This window comes from Pteropus alecto, unplaced genomic scaffold (genome assembly GCF_000325575.1).
Source record: "Pteropus alecto unplaced genomic scaffold, ASM32557v1 scaffold34, whole genome shotgun sequence".
Taxonomy (NCBI): domain Eukaryota; kingdom Metazoa; phylum Chordata; class Mammalia; order Chiroptera; family Pteropodidae; genus Pteropus; species Pteropus alecto.
Window position 1 is genome coordinate 3,539,658 of NW_006435763.1, and position 23,795 is coordinate 3,563,452.

At 37.7% G+C, this 23,795-nt stretch overlaps 1 protein-coding gene and 1 pseudogene across 1 annotated transcript in view; one reads left to right on the forward strand and one right to left on the reverse strand.

Annotated features, from left to right (window-relative positions):
• The window catches only part of ERCC4 (ERCC excision repair 4, endonuclease catalytic subunit), a 28,234-nt gene extending 5,139 nt beyond the window's left edge, over positions 1 to 23,095 (forward strand). Inside the window, 9 exon segments of the mRNA XM_006910896.3 lie at positions 1 to 26; positions 930 to 1,137; positions 3,139 to 3,319; positions 4,291 to 4,419; positions 5,863 to 5,967; positions 7,795 to 8,392; positions 10,142 to 10,234; positions 16,298 to 16,410; positions 18,788 to 23,095. The exon segment at positions 1 to 26 is cut by the window's left edge and continues 33 nt beyond it. Coding sequence (XP_006910958.1) covers positions 1 to 26; positions 930 to 1,137; positions 3,139 to 3,319; positions 4,291 to 4,419; positions 5,863 to 5,967; positions 7,795 to 8,392; positions 10,142 to 10,234; positions 16,298 to 16,410; positions 18,788 to 19,521 — 2,187 coding nt within the window. The 3' untranslated portion in view covers positions 19,522 to 23,095.
• Positions 6,602 to 6,720, reverse strand: LOC112479153 (annotated as a pseudogene).
• Positions 23,096 to 23,795: the final 700 nt, after the last annotated feature.

Below are 23,795 nucleotides of genomic sequence, written 5' to 3' on the forward strand. Positions count from 1 at the left end.
GTAAGGAAGCTGTATCTGTGGCCAAGGTAAATAGCATCATGTGATAAATTTCTGAAAGAGGATCTCCTGTTATTTAATTTTTCACTTTAAAGTAATGTAAAATTTACTATAATTGGACTTGATACGTGCTAGTCAGGTTCATAACAAGTATATCCAAATATAAATACTGTATGGTCACCACATTTGTGATTCATTTAAAAGGAGATTTGATTGTTATCTTTCTAGTAGCCCATTAAATCCATCCAAATGCAGCCAGTTTGTCCTTTCTTGTCCACTTAGCGAAACCCCCAGGGATCTATCTAGCGACTCACATACATAGCAGCTGTAGGTGGACTACAAATTTATTGGCTAAGATGCTCACTTCCACTTTGAAAATTACCTATCAGGGAAATAAAGCACAAGGATTTTGAAGAATTACTGTAAATTTCTAGGAAAAAGAGAAGGTTTCCATTTTTAAACATTTAACAACCTACGCTAATAGGTATTGTGGTTAGACTATATGGTATTTAAGAGTTGTAATGATCTTTTTCTTTTCTTGATTATACCTTATTTTGGGAATCAACATACTTTTCTTAGAAATGTCCAGATTGTGAAGATATAGGCTTTGCAGGCCATGTGGTCACAGTTAACTCTGCTGTCATAGCATGAAAGCAGCCATAGACACTACGTGAACAATGGGTGTGGCCGTGTTCCAATAAACTATTTCTAAAAACAGGCCACTGGGTTTGGCCCAGACCATCATTGGCTAACCTCTGCCTTAATTTGAATAATTTCCACTCATTGAGGTTAAAAGTATTCCTGAAAACATTGTCATTTTGCTTTCCATTTCTTAATTCATTTACAAAAAACTATTAGAGTATTAAGCCAAGACCAGAAATACGTACCTGTTGAAACTCTAGAAAATATTTGAAAATTATTTGTCTCTTTAGGTTCCATGTAGCAGTAAACTCATTTTTAGAACATCACAAACCTGAAGTTGTAGAAATTCATGTTTCTATGACACCTGCCATGCTTGCCATACAGACTGCTATACTGGACATTTTAAATGCATGTCTAAAGGAGCTGAAATGCCATAATCCATCACTTGAAGTTGAAGATTTATCTTTAGAAAATGCAATTGGAAAACCCTTTGACAAGGTACTCTATTTCTTCTCATTTTTAAGCATGGTTTATGTTATAATTTTTAAGAATGCAGGGTATTTTAATATGTACAGTGTTCTTAAAAGGAATTTGCTGTTATTTATATTTATTTTGGAGGTGATTTAAAATTTAGCTTATTTGGTTTACTGGAGAGTAATAATTTGTAGTGAAATATGTGGATTGACATATAATGCAACTCTGACTTTTACAGTGATTACCTCTTAAGTATAATTTAAAAAGAGGAAAAATAACCTTTTTGCTCTGAAATGACATTTGGATATCTACAGGTAGAAGATTTTTACATAAGAATGCTTCAGAATTTATGATCTCTTGTTTGGAATAAAAATAATTTGGACGAGTTTTCATTACTGAGGAATATGAAACTTGTTCTGTCTTAAAATTACTTTCTGAATTGAGAAAATGGTAAGACTTTAGTTCAAGGAATTTTTATTCTAATTTTTTTCATCAAAGATTAATATTAATACAAATACATAAAATGTCTAAGATTGAATTATAGACCCAGAAAATGCTGACTTTTTAAGAATTCCAGGCAGCTTTTTTGTTTCTTTTATATTTTGTTAGAATAAGTTGCTGTCTTTTAAACTCTGAATCAATCTTTTTGTCACCAGAAATAATACAAAGTGATTATAAAGGAAAAATTTAGCTCCTCATTTCTCTGATTCTTCCAAAAAGTCATTTTACCATGAAATAATGATGCATAAAACTAATTTCATGTGTTTCACTCCTCATTCTTAAAATAAAGTTTATTGTAATTTAATACATGGTGAAGCCAAAAAAGAAAAGAACAAAAAACAAAAAAACTTCACGTTCTTTTAATAGAATGTGTATGTCCCCAGAGAAACAAAATATAGCCTAATATGTTTTGTACGAAATCTGTTTATCATCCCCTGGCTAGTAAAAGTCAAAGTATTGTTTTAAGTATTCTCTTAGTAACCAAGTCTAAATATAGATGTAATTTACATCTTTTTAGAAAATTGAACTTTTGCAGATGATTTTACAAAAGAGGCATGTAGTTATATGTTCCAGTTTGTCTCAGGGCAGTCTGCCTGTTGACGATCTGCCTATTGTCCTGGAGTAATTATGAACAGTATCATTTCATTTTCACAAGATTCCTGGTTTAGACAATAAATTATATGGTCATCCAAATAGTACTCCTGCTCAGTATTAAATTTGTTAGGTAAGATGCCATATAGTGATACTGCTTCCATATCATGCTACAGATAATATCCTTTTTAGTTACAGAATCAGTTTGTGAAGTAAATGGGTATATATAGCTGTGGATATGTGGATCCTTATGTAGTATATACATAAAGTTGTTCTGCATTTTAGGATCATAAAAAATATTCAAAGTTAGTCAATTTATTAACAATTTAGTCGATTAACTGTTAATTTAACCAATATTTTTCCATCCTTGAATAACACCTTAAAAAAAACTAAACAGATGTTTTATACCAACAAATTAAGATATATTGTTATTTAATTTGATGTCATGTAGTTTCCTTGGTTTTCTGCTGAATCATCCAAATGGGTCCCACAACTTCATCTGTCTAGGATAGGGTCACAGCTAAACTTGGCAGAAATTGAATGTGTCTGAGCTACATGCTTTGACTCTTCCTAAAAACAAATATTTGATTATTTGATGTTTATCAGGCCTTTTCTCTTCTGACTAATAATGTAAATATGGATAATTATGAATTGACTCTACCTGATCACAAAGATTATAGTGATAAGACATTCTCTGTATTTGAAAAATTAAGCATCATTATTAGAACCTTATGAACTGAAATTTTCTATCCACTTTCTTGGAAGATAATGTTTTGGATTTTCTTTTATTGTAGTCAAATAGACATAACATAAAATATACCACTTTAACCATTTTTAGGTATACAGGGGACAATGTTTATTGAAAGTATAATCTATATTATTAATACTATATTGAACATATTTTAGCAGTACTCAATTTTATTCTTGTTTTAGACAATCCGCCATTATCTGGATCCTTTGTGGCACCAGCTTGGAGCCAAGACGAAATCTTTGGTTCAAGATTTGAAGATATTACGTACTTTGCTGCAATATCTCTCTCAGTATGATTGTATCACATTTCTTAATCTTCTAGAATCTCTGAGAGCAACAGAGAAGGCTTTTGGTCAAAACTCAGGTGGGAGAAAAAATAATAATATTATTTTATTCTAGGAGCCGATTTGAATAAAGTTCTAGTTCTGTTGGAGAATCAGGTGTGGGGAGTTCTATATTCACCTACATGGTATACTAAGGTTTAAAATGACATTTTATGTTCATAGCACAAGGATGTAGATTCTATTGATAGCTAATGTTTCTGCCTACTTAACTTCTATATAATAATAAATACTCACATCCATTCTGAGCAGTTTTATTTCTAGAAAAGACTGACTATATTATAGGCATTCCCCAAATAAGTCGTGTGCCAGAAGTTTAGTTGTTAAGAACTTAAAATTCATTTTCCCCAAAGAAACAGCAAGTTAGCATGGGATTTCATCAGCTAGAGTGTGAAGACTAAAGAGAAGAGGTTTGTAGGGCAACATGCACATGTAACTGGCCACCATCTTGCTTTCATACAGCCACATCTGCCTCCCACTATTGTGGCCTCTCTCGGTGTTTGGCTAGGCCAGTGATTTTCAAAGTGTGGTCCATGGGCCCCTGAGGCCAAAATTTAAGGTGACTAATAATTTTAACTGCTTCGACAGGGACATTCTTAAATAATAAACTACAGATGCATAGAAATGAAGCATACGTTGACCGCTAGTAAACTTTGGTTCCACTGCCTGATTGTGCTCAGGCACCAGCAATGTCACCCACTGGTGCTTTTGCACCATCAAAGGAAAAGTCACATAATGAGTTAGTATTATTATGAGAATAGTTTTGAGGTCACAGACCCCCCTGAAAATATCTTGAGACCAAGGATCTGTAGCCCACACTTTGAAAACCACCGATCTAGCCCAACAGTGACAGAGGCCACAGTAAGGGAGAAGGTATGGCTCGGAGGAGAACAAGATGGCCGCCAGGTGTATATAGAGCTTGTGTGACCATCAGAGAGTCTTGAAAATTAACTATAAATTGAAGGTTGGTTTTTTTTTTAACTTTTCACATTAGGTTGGCTATTTCTCGACTCTAGTACCTCGATGTTTGTAAATGCTCGAGCAAGGGTTTATCGTGTTCCAGATGCCAAAATAAGTAAAAAAGGCAAAACGTCTGAAAAAGTGGAGATTAAAGAAGAGCAAGGTATTTTATGGGCTTGTCTTTAAAAGTGTTTTTTATTTAAGTGTTTGGTGTGGAATTGCTTATGAAGTTACACTATAATTTTAAATATCTTTTTGGCCATGTGAAAAGTGTGTGCCTGTAGGTTATATGTAATATATGTAATGTACGTTAGAAAGTTTCACCATATGAAGCCTTAGAATTCATTACCGAAAGATTCCAAATAACAAGTGCCAAGTATCGATCAAGATATTCTTACTGCTACATAAGAACTGTAGTTTTGTTTTTGTTTTTGGTTTTGTTTTAACTTAAGAGTAATTGCTATTTGGGGCACTTAAAGTCTTAGTGGAACACCCCTTTAGCTTTTAAAGAACATAAGTATACTAGAATGAAGCAAATATAGATTTTTATTCCAACAACGCTTATCTACTAGATATAATAAATATTATTGTTTTTTAATTAAATTTATTGGGGTGACATTGGTTAATAACATTACATAAGTTTCAGCAGTACAGTTCTGTAATACATCATCTGCATATTACATTGTGCACTCACCACCCAAAGTCAAGTCTCCCCATCACCACATATTTGACCCCCTTCACCCTCCTGGTCCTCTCCCCACCCAACTTCCCCACTGGTAGCCACCATACTGTTGTCTGTGTCTATCAGTTTGTTTGTTTGTTTTAGTCATTTATTTGTTGCTTTCTGTTTTATATCCCACATATGAGTGAAATCATATGGTTCTGTCCTTTTCCGTCTGAGTTATTTCACTTATCATGGTACTCTCAAGCCACATCAAACCAAAAGGCTTCTGCACAGCAAAAGAAACTATCAACAAAACAAAAAGGCAACCAACTAAATGGGAGAAGATATTTGCAAATGATGCATACCTCTGATAAAAGGCTAATATCTAAAAAATATAAAGAACTCATACAACCCAACAACAAAAATATCATTGGTTTTTTAAGGCATAGGATATGGTTAGTATTTACTCTCTAATTCAAAGGTCTATTTCAAAACTTAATTAAATATATTAGTGATGTAAATAAAAGTTTAATTGTTGTCTACAGCTATTTCATGTTTAAGATTGTAAAAAAAATGGGGATTTTAGAAAAAATGCTGTCGTTTTCTACTGATTCCTTTATTTTGTATAGCAAGTGGTATATAACATCAGAGTTGACAACTAACACGAAATCATCTCTTATTAGTGACTGTGAATATCAGTTTCTATCATGGCATTATGAAACCTGTAGTACTGTTAGTTTGAAGTGTCTTTTCTCTTTCTTTCATTTCTACCATAAGGATACCTTTTTCAAGAAAGCAAATTCTATGTGGCATTATGAAGGAAGCTCAAAGGAATGAGCTTATGGAATGATACTTGTGTTATCTGTTGTTTTAAAAGCCTTTGCGATACTTTATGGATAAAGATTATCTCATAGAATGAGATCATCCTTTATTTCTATACAGAAAAGGAACTGGTCCTAGAAAGCAGCCCAAAGTGGGAAGCGCTGACCGAAGTACTGAAAGAAATTGAGGCAGAAAATATGGAGAGTGAAGCCCTTGGTGGTCCAGGTAGGAAAAAGGGGATGATGACATCTGCTTTCAAAACCAAGAAAAGGAGTCTTTTTGATTGGCTCTTTAAAAATAACTTACTATTTTGTTTATAAAATATAGATAGATAAATGCCAAATGAACAGAAATCCTAGCGGCAACCCCCTTTTTATTTGGTGTGATTTTCTCCAAGGTGAATCATTGTAAATCCACGAAAGCAGATTTTTTTACTAGTTGCATTCTCAGAACTTCTATTTAAAGATGTTGCTAATCTCCACATACATATTCACCAGGCTTAAAATCTGGAATCCCCAAGGAGAAAGCTAGAGTCTTATGTTTTATGTTCTCAGCAAGTTACCTTTTAAAGAAGCCTAAACTATTCTGTGGAGTGACATTGACTGAGTCCTAAAATAATTGCAAGTTTTAAGCCTATTCCATTTAAATATGAGTATACCAATAAATTAGCACAGTAGACTAAACCTGAACTAAATTTAAAAAATAAAGCCAGATAAAAAATAAAAGAAAATAGTTTTTAAATATCTATTGAGTCTTTGAACTATCACAAAGCAGTAGAGGCAAGCACATAATCCTTATGTTAATAAATATGCAGGGGATATCATTCCAGATCTTATGGTGCTGTGATTTTTGTTTTTAAAGCCTACAGCACCCAGTATTCCTAGGTGGTCTCCCATCCAAGTACTAACCAGGCCCAACTCTGCTTAGCTTCTGAGATCAGACAAGATCGGACACATTCAGGGTGGCATGGCCGTAGACTGGTGCTGTGATTTAAGACCCAAAATCATACATGCTCATCTAGAAAAAATAAAAAATATAAAGAAAAAAGAGAGGGAAAAAAATGATGACTAGTAGCCACTGTTAACACTGGCATATTTCCTCCTATTTCTTTTTGATGTATTTTCTATTTCACATTGGTGAAGTCATAGGTAGATATAATTTCTGGATATAGAATTTAATGAGTCAAATGATATTAATATTTTTAAAGCTTCTAAGACCTATTACCACATTGATTTAGAGAAAGTTTTTATCAACTTTCTTTCTAGCAGTATAAGAGCTTATCTCTTTCACTTAGCTAACAATGACTAGAGTCAGTTTGCATGTGTGCATGTACATATATGTATAACAATTTTATTAATTTGATTGGAGAAAAATATCTTGTTTTAAATCTTAATGTTTGATGAGCTTGACATCTTCTCAAGTGCATTTCCTCTTTTGTGAATTTAGTTTCCTTTGCCAATTTAGGCTGAGTCCTCAGTTTGTATCAGCTTTTTATATATCAGAGATACTAACATTTATCAGAGCTGTTGCATAAAGTTGTTTTTTGCCTTTAGTTTTTTTAGGCACAATTTTTATTCTTAAAGAATCAATCCTAGCTTATAGATTTAAATCTTTTCTGAGATTCCTTTCATTGCTGAAGCTTAGAAAATCATCTCTAGCAAGAAAAATGAAAATTGGTCACCTTTTTTTTTATAAGTTAATATTTAACATTTGACTCTGTAATCCATTTGGAATTTATTTTGGTGTATAAGATCCTCTGGAAAATTATTCATTAAAAAGAGCTTCTTTAAATCTTCCATTATACGGTGGCTCTACTTTCATAAGGCTCTAAATATTTCTGGTTTCAACTTTACTCAAAAGATTCAAGTAATCCTGCCAGAGAGGAAAAAGCATTCGGTAAGCATCTAAGACCCTTTTTAAATAAATTGTAAATGTTGTATCTTCAACGCCAAGGGGTAAGATGTGTCTTCCTCCTGGGGGAGGGGGCACAGGGACCTATGGGTAATAGGAGAAGTGAGGTAATAGTAACATGACATTGTTTTCTAATTTTAGGTCAAGTACTTATTTGTGCAAGCGATGACAGAACATGTTCCCAACTGAGAGAGTATATTGCTGTCGGGGCAGAGGCCTTCTTGCTGAGACTCTACAGGAAAACCTTTGAGAAGGACAGCAAAGCTGAAGAAGTGTGGAAACAATTCAGACAGGAGGACAGCTCAAAGAGGATTATGAAATCTAACAAAAGACCCAAAGACCCCCAAAACAAAGAAAGGTCTTCTGCCAAAGAAAGGACTCTCAAAAAGAAAAAACAAAGGTTAACTTTAACTCAAATGATGGGGAAATCTGAAGAACTGGGGGAGGAAGGGGACAGCCAGGAAGGATGTCCTAGAGACTTAAGCAGTAGCCCGGAAAGCTGCTTGCAAGAAATTAAGCACGAGGAATTTGTTCTAAACTTGTCATCTGATGCCGCTTATGGAATCCTGAAAGATCCCCTCACCATCATCCACCCACTTCTGGGTTGTAGTGACCCCTATGCTCTGACCAGGGTACTCCATGAAGTGGAGCCGAGATACGTGGTCCTGTATGACGCCGAGCTAACGTTCGTTCGTCAGCTTGAAATTTACAGGGCGAGTCGGCCTGGGAAACCTCTGAGGCAAGTTCTAAAGAGAATGCACTGTGTCTTGAAGGCTTCGCTGTCACTGTTCTTTAGGATTTAACCCAGAAACTATACCAGTTGCATGTGGTTTTTCTAATAGTTAACATTCTGTTGCCATGATGTTGGTTAAGTGTATGAAACCTTATTTTGCTTTCTGATGAACCTGGGCAGTTCGCACAGGAAGGAAGTCCAGTCTGGCATCTCAGCGAACCCAAGGCCTGCTCGCGCGCTCGGTCCTTGCCGCTCTGCCTGCGCACCGTGTTCTTTTACCTTGCCCTGTAGCTTCCAGGGCACTATATCTGAAGAAACCCAGGAAATGTATAATATCCTGACTTCTCCCACAATTAATATGACTCAGCTAAGTAATTTCAGCATTCTAAAATGTCTTTCTTACACATTTTAAGAAGCGACTCTAAGTTACATTACCGTAAACCTAAAGTATTAGGGGAATTATTGCACTAAGTTTTCTTGAGTTTCAAGAAATATCAGAAGAAAAATCTACAGAAATGCCAGATGAGAAAATGATGCCTTGCAAAGAATATAGTGTTCTGGCTCGCCAGTTATTTGAGGGGAATAAACAGCAAAATTAATATCCTGAACTCAGCCTGAACCAAAAACAGAGCCAAAAGAAATTTTTTCTAGCACTTTAATTAATACAGCCTTTCCTAGTAGAGATGAATGGAGGAGGTGGATCAAGAATATTGCAGGATGAAGAGATTAGATGAAACTGGTAAAATAATTATAGGCTGGCAAATTCTTCATACTTTGCTGTTGATCAGCTTTGTAGATAACTTGTGTGTTCTTTGTTGCCTGAGAATACACTAGTGTGATATTTGCAAACAAAGTGTCAGAATCAGAAGGGACCTGGGAGTTCAACTGCTTGCTCTATCAGTGGGAAACTGAGACCCAGAAATGGTGAGTGACTTCCCCTCGGCCACATGGCACATTCGGGGAACTGGACTCATCGTCCAATGGTCTCTTCCCTGTTCACACTTGGAAGAAATGTAATCTAGGGAAATGGAATCTAAAAGAACGCCCAAGGGCTAAAAAGGGAAAATATCTGCTAGAAGATGAAGAAAAGGGACAGAAGAGGTGCTTAATTCGTCTTCTTAGCAATAAACAGCACAGAAAAGCAGAACTTGTCTAATAGAAAAGCATATATCAAATTATTTTTTGAGGAACCTGATATAATTCATATGTCTTCAGTGTCTGCATGTTTATGTAAAATGTGTGATGACTCGGTTCTGTTAAGACACAAAAAAGAACTGAGAAATTATTTGCAAAGATAAAGGTCATATAGATTTCATTTGTTTATTTTTCACTAACGTGAACTTTCATAAACTGGTTCTTATAACTACCAGCCAACTTTGTTAATGCTTGTTTGGCAGAGATGCAAAGAAAAATTGAAAAAAGAGAAGCCAGTAAGATTTTGTGTTTCCTAATTTTTTTATAGTTATGAGGAAAGAATTATTCTATCCCTATAGTTATATTTCAGTGTTTATGTAAACTCTGTTCCTCCTTTTGGCGAAAGAAAAAAAAAAAAATCCATGTGGTAATAAGACCTTTAACAGGTGGGATTTGGGCAGCTTAATTTCAGTAAGTATGTGATTAATGGAACCTTTCATCCTTAAGTCAAATATTTATTATTTGAACACTTCAGGTTGCTGATTTCAAATGCTATGCTCTTGTTTTCAGGGATTAAAAGTTATATTCTGCAGATTAAAAGAATTCTGTCTTAACTTACAGGGTTTACTTTCTCATATATGGAGGTTCAACTGAGGAACAACGCTATCTCACTGCTTTGCGGAAGGAAAAAGAAGCTTTTGAAAAACTCATAAGGTAACAGAGATCAGCGCGAAAGCACAAAATACATTGAAGGCCTTTCGAGATCCAGAGGCCTCTCTGGGGGTGGAGGTGGGGTGGGGTATCTAATAGCCCTCTGGGAAGATGGAGCGGGGAAGAAGTTGGGGAGGGTCACGTCCAGATAAACCAGGACATGGATCAGCACCTGTGTCCTTTTCCTCTTCTCTCTCTTCTCCATCTTCTCCACTTGCTTTCCGGTGGTTTAAGAGAATATTAGAAAAGCGATGAGAACTGCTTTGCTGTTTATAAAGAAATATAACATTGAACGTGAGAAATGTAACCTAAACACTACTTTTCTAAGAAATATGTTCTTAAATATCTCCCCTCCTCCCCCATGAACAAAATTTTTCCCATTCTTTAGATTATGGTTTTTTTTTTCTCCTTGTACAAGTTCCATTGTCTGTGGATAGGCAGCCGCTTGGCCATTTACTGGGAAATACTTTTATAACCCGAGTCAGTCCAGATCAATAGACTCACTCTGGGAAAATATTTTTGAAAGGTGTAACATTTGTCAGAATATATGTACATTTTTTTGAGAATGAGTGCCCTTTAATGTTCCAAATCCAAATAGAAAAGGCTTTTCAGTTTAACATAAGGAAGGTGTTTCTAAGTGAGACGTTCACAAACTGGATGGCTACCTCTCACCCCTGCAAGTGTTTGAGAAATCCGACAACCTCCCACCAGGGATGCTGTCAAGGGAATTGCAGCTCGATGAGGGAAGATGGAGCAGATGATCTCTAAGGGACCTCAGAAGCCAGGGCAAAGGCCAGGTAGAGCATCCTTGAGCTGAGCCAGAAAAAGCTAGACCAGAGGAGACCATGGCCTGACTGGATGTGACCAGACCAGACCCATCTTCCAAGCCTCAGACAGTGGCAATGTATCAATGACAACGAGAAGGCAGAAATCATTTTTAGTGGCAGTTAGCCTGCCAGGGCCCTAGACAAAATTTCAAAATGGACAACCATCATTCAATACTAGCTGTATATGCATAAAATAGCCCAGTTTGTCCAGGGCGTGCATTCCTGGAAATGGGGGTATTTACTGAATCAGTGCCACTGAGTCCTTATGGAGGGGCTCAGCACAGTACATGGGCATCACCTTTCCTTTCTTTTCCCACCCTCTGTGACTGCGACATGCCTTGGCCGTGGATTCTTCCAGCTACTAGTCATACAATTATTGGTCAGTCCTTTTGACCTATGAAAATATATTTTGTATTAACGTGCTCTATGGAATGGTTTATATGGCATATGTGTGTATATATGTTTTTTGAAAAAATATTTCAGAAAGCGTTATAGCCAACCAGGTTTATATAGACTACCTTTTAGTGCCTCTCTGTGTCTTCCAGACCCTCACTCTTTCAAGCTCAGGCAACAGATATTTATTGAGCATCTATTATGTGGCAAGCCCTGTGTGAATAGTAAAGGGCTGAAGTTACAGGAAGCAGAAAAAGTCTCTGCCCTCCTACAGCTTATCTTCTAGTGTAAAAGACAAAGCTTAAATATTCTAATAAATAGACATGTAGAGGGCTGCTGGCTGCAAAGGTAAAAGAGATGGCTGTGATAAGAAAGTGTGTCATAGAGACCCAACCCAGTGTGGGGATCAGGGATGGCTTCACTGAAAAGGTGACGTTTAAGTTGATAAAGGAAGAATGTGTGCTAGTTGCTAGGTAGACGAGGTGGACGAGAGTGTTGTGTTGAACATGGGTGTGTGTGAAGGCTCAGAAGAGCAAGAGGCCTGTGAAGGGGTTAGGACTTCGAATAAACAAAACAGAAACAAACTCATAAATACAAAGGACAAATTGAGGGACGCGAGATGGGAGAGGAGTGGGAGGAGCGAAGCTCGGTGAAAAAGGTGAAGGGATCAAGATGTACAAATCGGCAGTTACAAAATAATCCTGGGGACGTAAAGTACACCATAGAGAGTCTAGTCACTAATAGCTACGTAATAACTGTATGTAATAGCAGTAATAACTGTAATAACTATGTATGGTGTCAGATGGTGACTAGATTTATCAGGGAGATCACTTTGCCAGCTATATAAATGTCTAATCCCTAAGCTGTACACCTGAAACTAATATAATATTCTATGTCAAGTATAATGGAAAATTTTTTTTTTTAAATTTTTTAAGGCTTTAGGACTTATAAGGAGGCTGTTGCAGTTGTCTGGTAAGATGTGGACCCTGTCGATGGAGAGGAGGGAACAGATTTAAGAGATAGTTAGGAGGTGGAAGAAAGAATTGGTGATACTGGATGTGGGCCAGAACCTCCTAATCATTCCTTCACCCTTTTTAAAACATCCTCTGCCTAAGGCTTCTCTGATTAAAGTAATTGTCACCAAGTTACAAATGAGCACATAGAGCTAAAATACTCAGATTATGTTATTGGTAGTCTAGGGTCCCCAAGACTACCCTAAGGTTGGAAGGACCCATGGGAATCAGAAAAACAGGTATACACACAGTTATGGTTTATTACAGCAACAGGACACAGGTTAAAATAAGCCAAGGGAAGTCCAGGAAAAGCCAGGCGTAAGCTTCCGGGTGTCCTCTTCCAGTGGAGTCACAGATGTGCTTAATTTTCCCAGCAGCAGTATGTGACATCACACACAAAGTGTTGTTAACAGGGAAAGAAGCTCATCTGAGCAATGAGGCGCAACGTTTTTAATGGGGGTCAGTCACGTAGACACAGAGTACCCACGTGACAGACTCCACCCCAGCCCCTGACCCCAGTGCATAAACAGGTATTCGCCATAAATCACATTGTTAGCATAAAGCATCTGCTCCAGCTGGTGCTATGTGGCCCCAGGCCTCGGACACACAAAAACCCTTTTATCAGGCAGAATATTCCAGGGGATCAGAGCTCATTTCCCAGAGGCTGGCGAAGGCCCATTCAGAAGGAGACAGGCCTTTCTTAGGAATGTGCAGAGTTTGAGCAGCCCAGGCCTACTGAGTTACCCCAGCCAAAGGCACCTGGTCTAAGATGAAGAGGAGGACACCTGAAAGGCTGAGTAGGCTCCAGGCTTCCTTCACAAGGCTGCCTCTTGTCCAGTACGTCAGGGAACCCAACCCCCAAAAGAGTACATGTAGGAGATTGTGGCAAGGTGTTGGGGACCCATGTTCTCCCTGGTTTATACAATGTGATTCTGCACATCAAAGGGCTCAGTAGTGAGATGTGGATAAGCCCGGCTCGCATTGGAAAGCTCACTTGGCAGAACCTGGAATACAGACTGTCTCCTACTTTTCAATCTATATAGTAATTTCCATACCAGATTTTAATGTAATTTTATTCATGGTCTGGCATAATTTTCTAATCTCTCTCAATGCCGATTGCCTACTTATTGTAAGTTAGATCTTCCCATATTACACAGAGGTCAGATAGTTACACTATTTAGAATGTTAAGATATTTCCTTTTCCAGAAAACCTGGGGAATGTGAGAAGTGTTTGTTTTGAAAAGCAAAATATATGTGAAGTGCATCGCTGTAAGAGCATTTGCACTGAGCCTGTACTTACAGGAAAATTTAATTTGAGAGTAAGATAATGTGCTTTTGCCAGGACCTCCCTGCATGATGGTGTAGGAACAAAACAATGCGACTATTTAAATAGAGAAGAATGAATTAAACTGGCTAGCAGCGAAAGGGTCTTTTGACGGGACTAAAGATCAGTAGACTCAAGATCAGTAGATTACGAATGACAAGTAAAGAGAAGAAAGATTGCATTTCTAAGTATTGATAATAAAATGCTACCTGGGTAGAAAAATTAGAATAACATTCTGAATATACATAGTTTTGGAGAGCTCACTGTTTTTCAAAGGAAGTTTATTTGAAATGTCACAGTTAGAAAGTACAATCACAAAATGGATTAGCATCAGGGTTTGAATCAATGCCCATTTGAAGACTTTGAGTTTAGGGCCTCCTCCCTATAATGTCCTGTTGTACAAGCCACTCAGATCTCATTGAAGATGTCAAAACAGAAATATGAAACCTCAGTACTTCAGATTAAGTAGAAATAGGAATCTGAATTTTTAAAAATTATCGTGTGCCTATCGCATAGGGTAACTTGAATAATTAAGTTAAATGTTGAAAGCAAGGGGCTGAATATTTATAATTATGGTTAATTCTGTTAAATAATTTGAGTTGCTGGTTAGGAAGACAATATTTTCTTCACAACCGTGGTTTCATTTCAAGACTCTTCACGGATTCAATTTGCAGTTATAACATTTTATGGTAAACTAGCAGTTTTATTTAACAATATTAATTGAAACAGTTGTAGAATCACTTGAAAATAACTGTTCGTTTTTAGCATAATCAGGGATAATGAGGGGATGAGGTTACCACATTATAAGAAAAGTACATTTATAATAACAACTAACATTTACATAGTGCTGATTACATGCCAGGCACTGTTTTGAGAGCCTTACATAAATTGTATATTTCTTACAACAGTCTTTTGAGCTCGGATTTATTATCCCCATTTTATGGATGAAATTGAGGCACAGAGCAATTAAATGACTTGCATGAGGCCACAAAGCCAGTAAATAATTTCAAACCCAGGGAGTATGGAGCATCTGGAGTCTGGTCTGTAACCTGCTGTATAGCCACTCACAGAGTAGAAATTAATCAGGAAATTGGGCTGCCCCATGTGTGATATGTAGCATAGCCAATAAAGTAAATAGAAATAAAGAGTCTAGCAGTCATGAGTGGCTCCCAGAGCCATTGTCATTGCAAAGAAGTTTTCAGCAGACAACACTTGACACTAGTATTGAGAACAAAGAGGAAAAGGGGAGCTGAAACTATTGTGTGTCCCCTTATGATCTATGTATAAAATGTTGTAACTTTGCATTTGTTATCGTTTCAAATAGTATCACATTTAAATTTATGATTTCTATTCTTGAGCAGTTATAGTTTGGTGGTGGTACCCTGCTCTAAAACTACCTTTAGAAAATTCGTCCATCTAGTTTCATTTCCTTCAACTGGAAAATCTTCGTTTTAATCCTTGTCGGAATTATTAGTTAATAGTGAAGATCCCTCTTCTGTTTCACCTTACCTTAGTTTCTTTTGTTACAGTTTGTCAGTTCTACTTTTTTTTTTCATGGTTGCTTTGTTTTCTCAACTCTGTTGCAAGCCCTACAAAGGAAGAGACCAGCTTTATGCATCTTTTCTGTCATACCTTGCACAAATTGGACACATAGTACTTGCTGTTTCATGAATTGAATATGGCATACTATACTTGTTTTAAAAAATAGGACAATAGCAAACCTGCTTACTTTTCTTTGGTTCTTGAGGATCTTGTCATGATTGTAGTTCCTGATTGCAAATCTTAGTTATGACTGCACAGTCCTGTTGACCTACCAGGTATAAGGTACTGAACTACCTGAAGACAGGAATTATCATGTAACCATATTTATATCCAAAGCACCTGGCACAGCACACAGTGGCACGCTGTGAAGGTTTTTAAATAAGTGTGCCAGTGCGTGAATCAACGCTGCTGTACCGCATGACCTGAGATGTTGATTTCTTTTGTTTGTTTAAATCTCTTCTGGAAATTTGTTTTCTTGTATTAAAATTGAGAACATCTAATGGGGCCTCCCACCTGGAGTTTTTAAAATCAAAGTTCTATGTATATATATTTTCATTTTCTTAATCATTGATATTTTTAACCATCCCTATTTATGATTACTCTGGAAATATAGGAATATAAGTGATTTAAATTATTTGTAATACTCAATAACACATTAGCATGTTTTATTAAAAGTCTCAATAATCTCTCTTTGGCATTTTATTATGCTTATTTTATGTCTGAAATTGTTTAAAGGACCTATAGCATAGAAAATAATCAACAGCTTTTTAACTCTGGGAGCTCAGAAGTAGCACCCAGCCAAGAAATTCTTTCTTCTTCCTTTACTCATCACGTGGGCATAATTACTTCTAATGTATTTCTTGTATTCTCTTTTACCACTACAGTCATGTAAATAATTTAGAAAAGATTAAAATCTGGAATTTTGAAATTTGTTCAAAAAAAAGTTTAAACTGTTTTTCTCCCCCAGGGAAAAAGCTAGCATGGTTGTCCCTGAAGAAAGAGAGGGCAGAACCGAAACAAACCTGGACCTGGTAAGAGGCTCCGAGTCTGCAGGTGTTCTCGCAGACACCCGCAAGGCAGGTGAGTCCCACCCTCCGCCTGCCAAGGAGGCTGTGAGGTTCCGGAGTTTCTGCAGAGACTTGTTTTTTCTCAAGAAACTTAAAAATGGATGTCTGCTCCCATACCCTGGTCTTAGAACTGCCATTTATTAACCATGTGTCCTTCCTGAATCTGAGGCTCCTCATCTGTGACAGAAGTGGGGTTGTGTTCCATGTACCCCAGCCTGGAAATTAGATACGGTCTAGTGTCGCTTTTAACTGTGGTTGGCGAGGCTCAGAATGTACGTTTGCAAAGAAACTTGTAAATGGTGATTAGGTTCTTAACTGGAAGAAGCCAGTTTAACTCATAGATAAATAGAAGTTGTTTGCGGTGCATCCCCACTTCTCTTTCTGGATTTGTTTCTTGCTTCTTGGCACTTCTCCAGACCCCAGGTGTGTAGTACTCTCGTTGCTGCCCAGTATCCAAAACGTGGCATTCACCTAGACCTGCTGGATTCGAGTGTGCCACGATCCAGGAACAACCATTTCCCACTCCCCACGTTCCCATTTCCCTGTAACAGCAGCTGAAATAAGCCGCATAGCATGAGAAAAGCAATATTTTAACCTTTGGTGGGGTCAAGCACAGTTAGAGCAGTGGGTCTCAGAATATTTAAGAATAACCTCAGATGCTTGTTAAAACTGTGGATTCACAGGCCTCAGTCCATAGACATTCTGATTCAATGGCTGTGAAATAGGATCAGCATCTCAGGGGCTTCTGATAGAAATGGTCCTTGGATCATCCCTTTAGGAAACACTGCCTCAGAGTATCTAGGTCTGTGTGAAGAAGATTCTTACTAATTCAAGTAGGTCGGTGACATTTCATGCAGAACTTCAGAATGTAAAGCAGTATGAGGAAGATAGATTTGAGGTATGGGAACCACACAGAAAGCTATTTATAGAAGTCTGTCCTTTTGAGTTTAGTTCTCTAAGCCCTATGTTAGTTTCCTATTGCTACTGTAACAAATTACCACAAATTTAGTGGCTTGAAACAGCCACTAATTCCAAAGTCCAAATGGGTTTCACTGGGCCAAAATGAAGGTGTCAGCAGGGCTGTGTTCCTCCTGGAGTCTCTAGGGGAGAATCCCTTTCCCTCCTAGGTTCTAGAGGCCACCTGCATTCCCTGGCTCATGGCCCCCTCCTCCACCCTCAAATCCAGCCCTGCTCTGACCTTCCTGCCCTCTTTCACATATAAGACCCTTGGCCTTCCTGGAGAATCCAGAATAACCTCCCAGTCTTGAGATCCATATTTAATCACACTTGTGAAGTCCCTTTGCCACATAAAGTCACATATTTACAGGCCCTGGGGATTAGGATATGGACATCTTTGGGGCCCATTAATCTGCCTGCAACAGCCCTTGTATAGTCCTTAAACCGGTTTATTAACATCACCTGGGAGCTTGTTAGAAATGCAGAGTCTTAGGCCCTATCCCAGACCAAATATAGAAAGTGTTCTTTACCACATGATTTCACTCATGTGTGGCATATAAATCTGAAAGCAACAAACGAACAAGACAAACAAACAAAAACTCAGAGACACACACAACAGCAGGGTGGTTACCAGAGGGAAGGGCAGTGAGGGTAACGGGGAGGTAGGAAGGGTAAAGGGGGTCAAATCCATGAGGACAGAAGGGGACTAGGCTTCGGTGGTGAGCAGACAATGCAATATATGGATGATGTAGTATAGGATTGTACACCTGAACCTTATGTAATGTTATTAACCAATGTCACCCCAATAAATTTATTTTTTTTTAAAAAGAGTAAATCTGGGTGATAGGAATAGAAAAAGAAGAATTTGCTCTTTAACACCATCCCAGGTGATTCACATGCTCACTGGAGTGTGAGAAGCTGTGTTCTGAAGTGCTCTTATTTTCTCTAGCTGCTTCCATTTTCCCATCTCTGGACTCATCTACAAAAGCACTCGAAACTCCAAAATCGTTCACAGCAGCTCATAAGGCAGCTTATTCAGCAAGCGTTTTTAGGCATCTGCCATGTGTGAGGCTGTGTCCTTGAACTGGGGAGTGAGTGACCAGTAGAATACGGCCAGGGCAATGATAAGGGACCATAGGGGGACTGCTGAGGGAGGACGAGAGCACGTGCTGGTATTCGTGAATCGTCCTGAGTAAGGTCCGCCCATAGATTCTAACCTTCCTATTAGTTTAGTTTAGTTGGTGCCTTTATTTACTCTGTATATAAACCTTTTTGAAAATGTAGAAAAATGTGGAACAGTAACACATAGTATTATGCAACCATGCATCAGAGGTTAACAACAAGAACATAGATTTTAAAGTTTAATTGTTATATTCCATCTTCAAGAGTTCATCCTCAGTGACATTACTTAAAATGCCACTTTTTCTCAATAGGTGGCCAGGAACAGAAGGGTACACAGCAAACTATAGTCGTGGATATGCGCGAGTTTCGAAGTGAACTCCCATCTCTGATCCATCGTCGGGGCATCGACATTGAACCAGTGACTTTAGAGGTTGGAGATTACATTCTGACCCCAGACATGTGTGTGGAGCGCAAGAGTATCAGTGATTTGATCGGCTCTTTAAATAACGGCCGCCTCTACAGCCAGTGCATCTCCATGTCCCGCTTCTACAAGCGGCCAGTGCTTCTGATCGAGTTTGACCCCAGTAAGCCCTTCTCTCTCACGGCCCGCGGCGCCTTCCATCAAGAGATCTCCAGCAATGACATTAGCTCCAAACTCACCCTCCTCACCCTTCACTTCCCCCGGCTCCGGATTCTCTGGTGCCCCTCTCCTCACACAGCCGCGGAGCTGTTCGAGGAGCTGAAGCAGAATAAGCCACAGCCTGACGCAGCGACAGCCATGGCTGTGACAGCAGATTCCGAAACCCTCCCTGAGTCAGAAAAGTATAATGCTGGTCCCCAAGACTTCTTGTTAAAAATGCCAGGGGTCAATGCCAAAAACTGTCGCTCCTTGATGAACCACGTTAAGAACATTGCAGAACTAGCAAGCCTGTCACAAGACAAGCTGGCAAGTATTCTGGGGAACGCTGCAAACGCTAAGCAGCTCTATGACTTCATTCACACCTCGTACGCGGAGATTCTCTCCAAAGGAAAGATGAAAAAATGAACAATGGTGGCTGTTTTTTAGCCCATGACTGCGCTTTTCAGCTGCTCTTTGCCAGCCATAATAGGTCATTATTAATCATTAGCTCGGTATTTCATTCTCTTCCAATGTTTTTAATGATTGTGCTGTCTGTTTCCTAGGTCAGTGGACCAGAAGCCAAGATTCCTCCCTGAACTTTGCTTTTAGGCACCCTTTACCTTGCCCATGCCAGCTCTCCTCCCTTCCTGCGCTGCCCAGGCCAGGGTTCATGTGTTCCGTTTTTCAGTGAGGTATGTCAGGATCAGGTAAAGTTTCTACAAGTGTTTATAGAAGGCCACATTTGAGACAAGCTGAAATTTATGTTTCCTACACAGGCAGATAAAACACACAATTGTGTTCCTCCCCGGTCTCTGTGGAGGGGCCCCCGGAACACTGGGGAGACAGCTCTGCCGTTTCGGACCAGATGTCTTTACTACATCTTCCTCAACCACACACTTCTCCCGCCTGTCTGCCTCTACGAAAAATTCATGGGAACTTCCGCACTAATTTAAGATAGCCACCCCTAAAACTGGCTGATTCATTTTCTAGTCACCTGAATAGATGTAGATGTAGCACTCATTTGTTCAAAACCAGTATTTTTAAAACATAACATGAATTACATATTTATAGAATTTGATGGTTTAAGTGAGGAACCCTTAAAATTCTGTTTTTACAGATAGATATTAAACCTCCTAAATCCTGGAGATCTCTAGGAGCCCAAATGGCTAGTTACAGAGTCTCTTAAGACAGCAGTCCCCAACTTTTTTGGCACTAGGGACCGTTTCACTTGCTCGCCTACCGATCACCTCCTACTCTGCAGCCTAGTTCCTAATAGGCCGCAGAATGGTACCGTTCCGTGGCCCCGGGGTTGAGGACCCCTGTCTTAAGACTTCCTCTTTTCTCAGACTCTCTTCACACATCCTAAGACCACCAGCACTATATCATCTTGAAACGCAAAGTAAGCTCATCCTCTCTTTGATTCTCTACTTCTCGTGTTCCTGTGCCAGAGTATGTCATCCTTGCATCTCTGTGTGAGGACGAGCAAACGAGTGGCCCAAAATATAACATTTGGTTTTCCTTCCCTGAGTTGAGATACAAGGACTATAAGTAAATGGAAATCAATGCATAGATTATATAAAAATTCTAAAGAAATATAGTTAAAAATTCATAAGGAAAATGATCTCATTCTAAACCTTCTGATTTAGTTTAGCTTTTTTACTGGGGTGTACATACAGGGCATTCATAGCATCTTTGTGCCGTTTTTAAGCTTTTATATTTAAACATTATTATATTAGATATTGCTCACATATTTACTAATGAGTAGTAAATTTTCTACCTCAAGAGCTGATATAGACATCAGTTCTGCTAGCCATACCACATAGTTTAATGTTTCATCAATGTCAACATGTTTTTATTTGTCACACTGTTTGAACTCAGAGGACCGTGTAACACAAAATGGTCTTCAACTTTAACCAACGTACTTTTAACCATCCTTTCCAAACTGAACCTCTCATATTGACATCTTGATTTCTTGGTATGTTAACATGTTAATACTGTAAAAGTATATGTGAGTTTTGAACTCTATTCAAGGGGTGCTACAAGAATGAATTGAGGGGTATCAGGAACCGTACTGGTAATTGTAGAACTCTCTACAGTGATTTGGAGAGTAGAGAAGAGGAGAACAAATAAAAATTAGTTTAAGGAAGGAAAAATAAAGATTTGGTCTACTGATTTTGTCCCAGGGCTAAGAATATACCTTTGCAGATAAAAAACGAAAATGTCAGGTATACATATATTAGCTTTCACTTTTGTGTGTATGTCTTATTTAAGAGTTTAGTGAGAGTTAAAAGTACATTAAAGTAGACATGCCACCTCAAATAGTCATGATTATTATAATTTTTTTTCACCCTATTCTAACACTTCTGCTTGAGTTGTGTAATTTCTGTTTTTCTCTTGTATAATTCCACCAGCTTTTTATTGTTCTTTCATTACATAAAAGGAAAATCCTAACATAGCACATTCTTTGATAAGAGTTTCACTCCAAGTTTTCAAAAACGGCTCTTTTTAGAGCGACCCTTTTAAACAGTCCTTATTATCTAGTACAACAGAGATAAGTGTCAATTGCATTTAGAGAGCCAGTGTCCTCTGACTCTCAAGTGCTGCTATTGCCATCGTACATGCTGGACATTAGAAGACAGACGTGTGGTCTCCTGTGTATTGGGATTACGAACTCTGACATAGTCATCGTAGGTGGAAGGCTCTCACTGCCACTTCCTCTGCCAACAAAATAAATATAGCCCATTGTGTCCCCAGTTGTGGAAAGCCTTCAATGCAACCATCATATATTTACTTTTATCAGATTTTTTTTTTTTTTTTTTAGAAACTTTTGCAATATAAGAATTTTTGGCAAAGGAACTTTTGCCACACAGTTGCAAAATTACTATATCACTTTATTTCCTAGCATCATTTTGTTTTGCCTTTTTCTTTCAAGACTGTAAATATCCAGTTTACTTATGAACTCATACTTAGCTTTTTTAAAACCTTTTTTAAAAACTTGAGATCAATATTATATTTTACAATTTTTTTGCATATAAATTTGAGCATATGAAATATTGCAAGAAATAATTTTCAGTTTTGTTTGTTTAAATGGTAGTGCCTCTCGATATTTCCTTAAATTATACAAAAAGAAATCATTTTTAATAGTGGCCATAAATAATATCCTTTTGGCAATAAGTTGCTGTTTTTTCAATCTGAGGCTTAGGAGACTATGTTTGAATACTTCCAAAGTGTAGGTTCCCAGCTCACGAGGGACTGAAAATAATTGTCCCATTTATCAACCTATCGGAACACAGAGGGTTAAGTCTAGATTTGCTTGTGTTGAGATAACAGAGTATGGAATTAATAAATGGCCTTGAGCAGGAAAACCTACACTGAAGTGGTCGGGGGGAGAGACGCAGACATTATTAGTCTTTGCTTTTGTTTTTCAAGCATAATTTGATTTTCCTTTGGCTCAGAAAATTCTTTAGGGAAATTCCCTTCTCTTTGGTGTTCAGTGTAACCTAGAAATGTCCTCTTAAAAACCAACGTTTTTAGGAAAATTCTTTTCTCAAACTTGAGTACATGAAAATTTATCCGGTCCTTGACATGAGTTGTCATTTTTCTTCATTATTCGCTTTCTTTTTGGGTTTATAGCTCTTTCCTGTTCAATTCTCAACTTCAGTGCTTAATTTACCATCTTTATCCACAGATTTTTGATAGCCTACACCACTGTTGTTTTTTAAAAGTTTATAAGCCAAGATTTGGACGAGAGGGAAACAGAACATAAGTTTATAACAGAGTTCGTGTGTTCGTTTTTAATAAAATGTGTGTTTATTCAGTATTTTCCTCAACGTTTTGTGGGCAAAGTAAAAATAACAGTGTATAGTGAACAGGCATAGATTCCCAGTGCATTATATTTACCAGTGCATTGGTAAATATAATCTAAAATTCAGAGAATATTTAATGTGGTTTATTTTTTGTTGTGTAGAACAAATGATTAAAGCTGAACTGCTCTTAGAAACTGCTGTTGTGTTTGACGTGCTTGGTAAACCTACTTTCTGAAGCTTCAATATATTTTCAGTATTTTTATTTTGTACCATATCTCTTTAAGGAACAGGAAAAAAACTTTCCTTCTGAAAATACTGATTTGTTGACATGTAATGAATATGTGGTGAGCACAATGCCTGGGACATCTTAACGGAGATTAATTTCCTGCCACCCCTGACTCATGCATTTTTGTTCCTTTAACGTCAAAGTTAGAAGAAGTGAATTATCCTTTTGACACATCTGGAATTTATTGTAATCTCTTAAACAAGTTTAATTATTAGTTAACTAATCGGTTCATTTCTATGACTTAATTATTTTTGCTTCTGCTTTAAAGTGTAGAACCAAATCCCTTTTTAACAAGGCGTAGGGCAGGTTATTTTTCAAAACGTTTTAATGTCAGAATAAAAACTAGTAGAATAATTAACTCTTTCTTATTAGTAGTGATATAATTCACATTTACTGAGCACTTGTGCATTACCTCATATCTTCCTAACAAAGCTATAAAGGCACTATCATTTAAAAGCCTCTTTTACTGTGGTGAAAATGAGGCTCAGAGAGGTTAAGTAATTTGCGTCATGTCACCCAGTAGTAAATGGTGGAACCGTAATTTGAATTTAAGCAGTCTGACTCCAGAGCCCATGTTGGAACACTGGTGGCGAGCGGTGGGAGGAGAG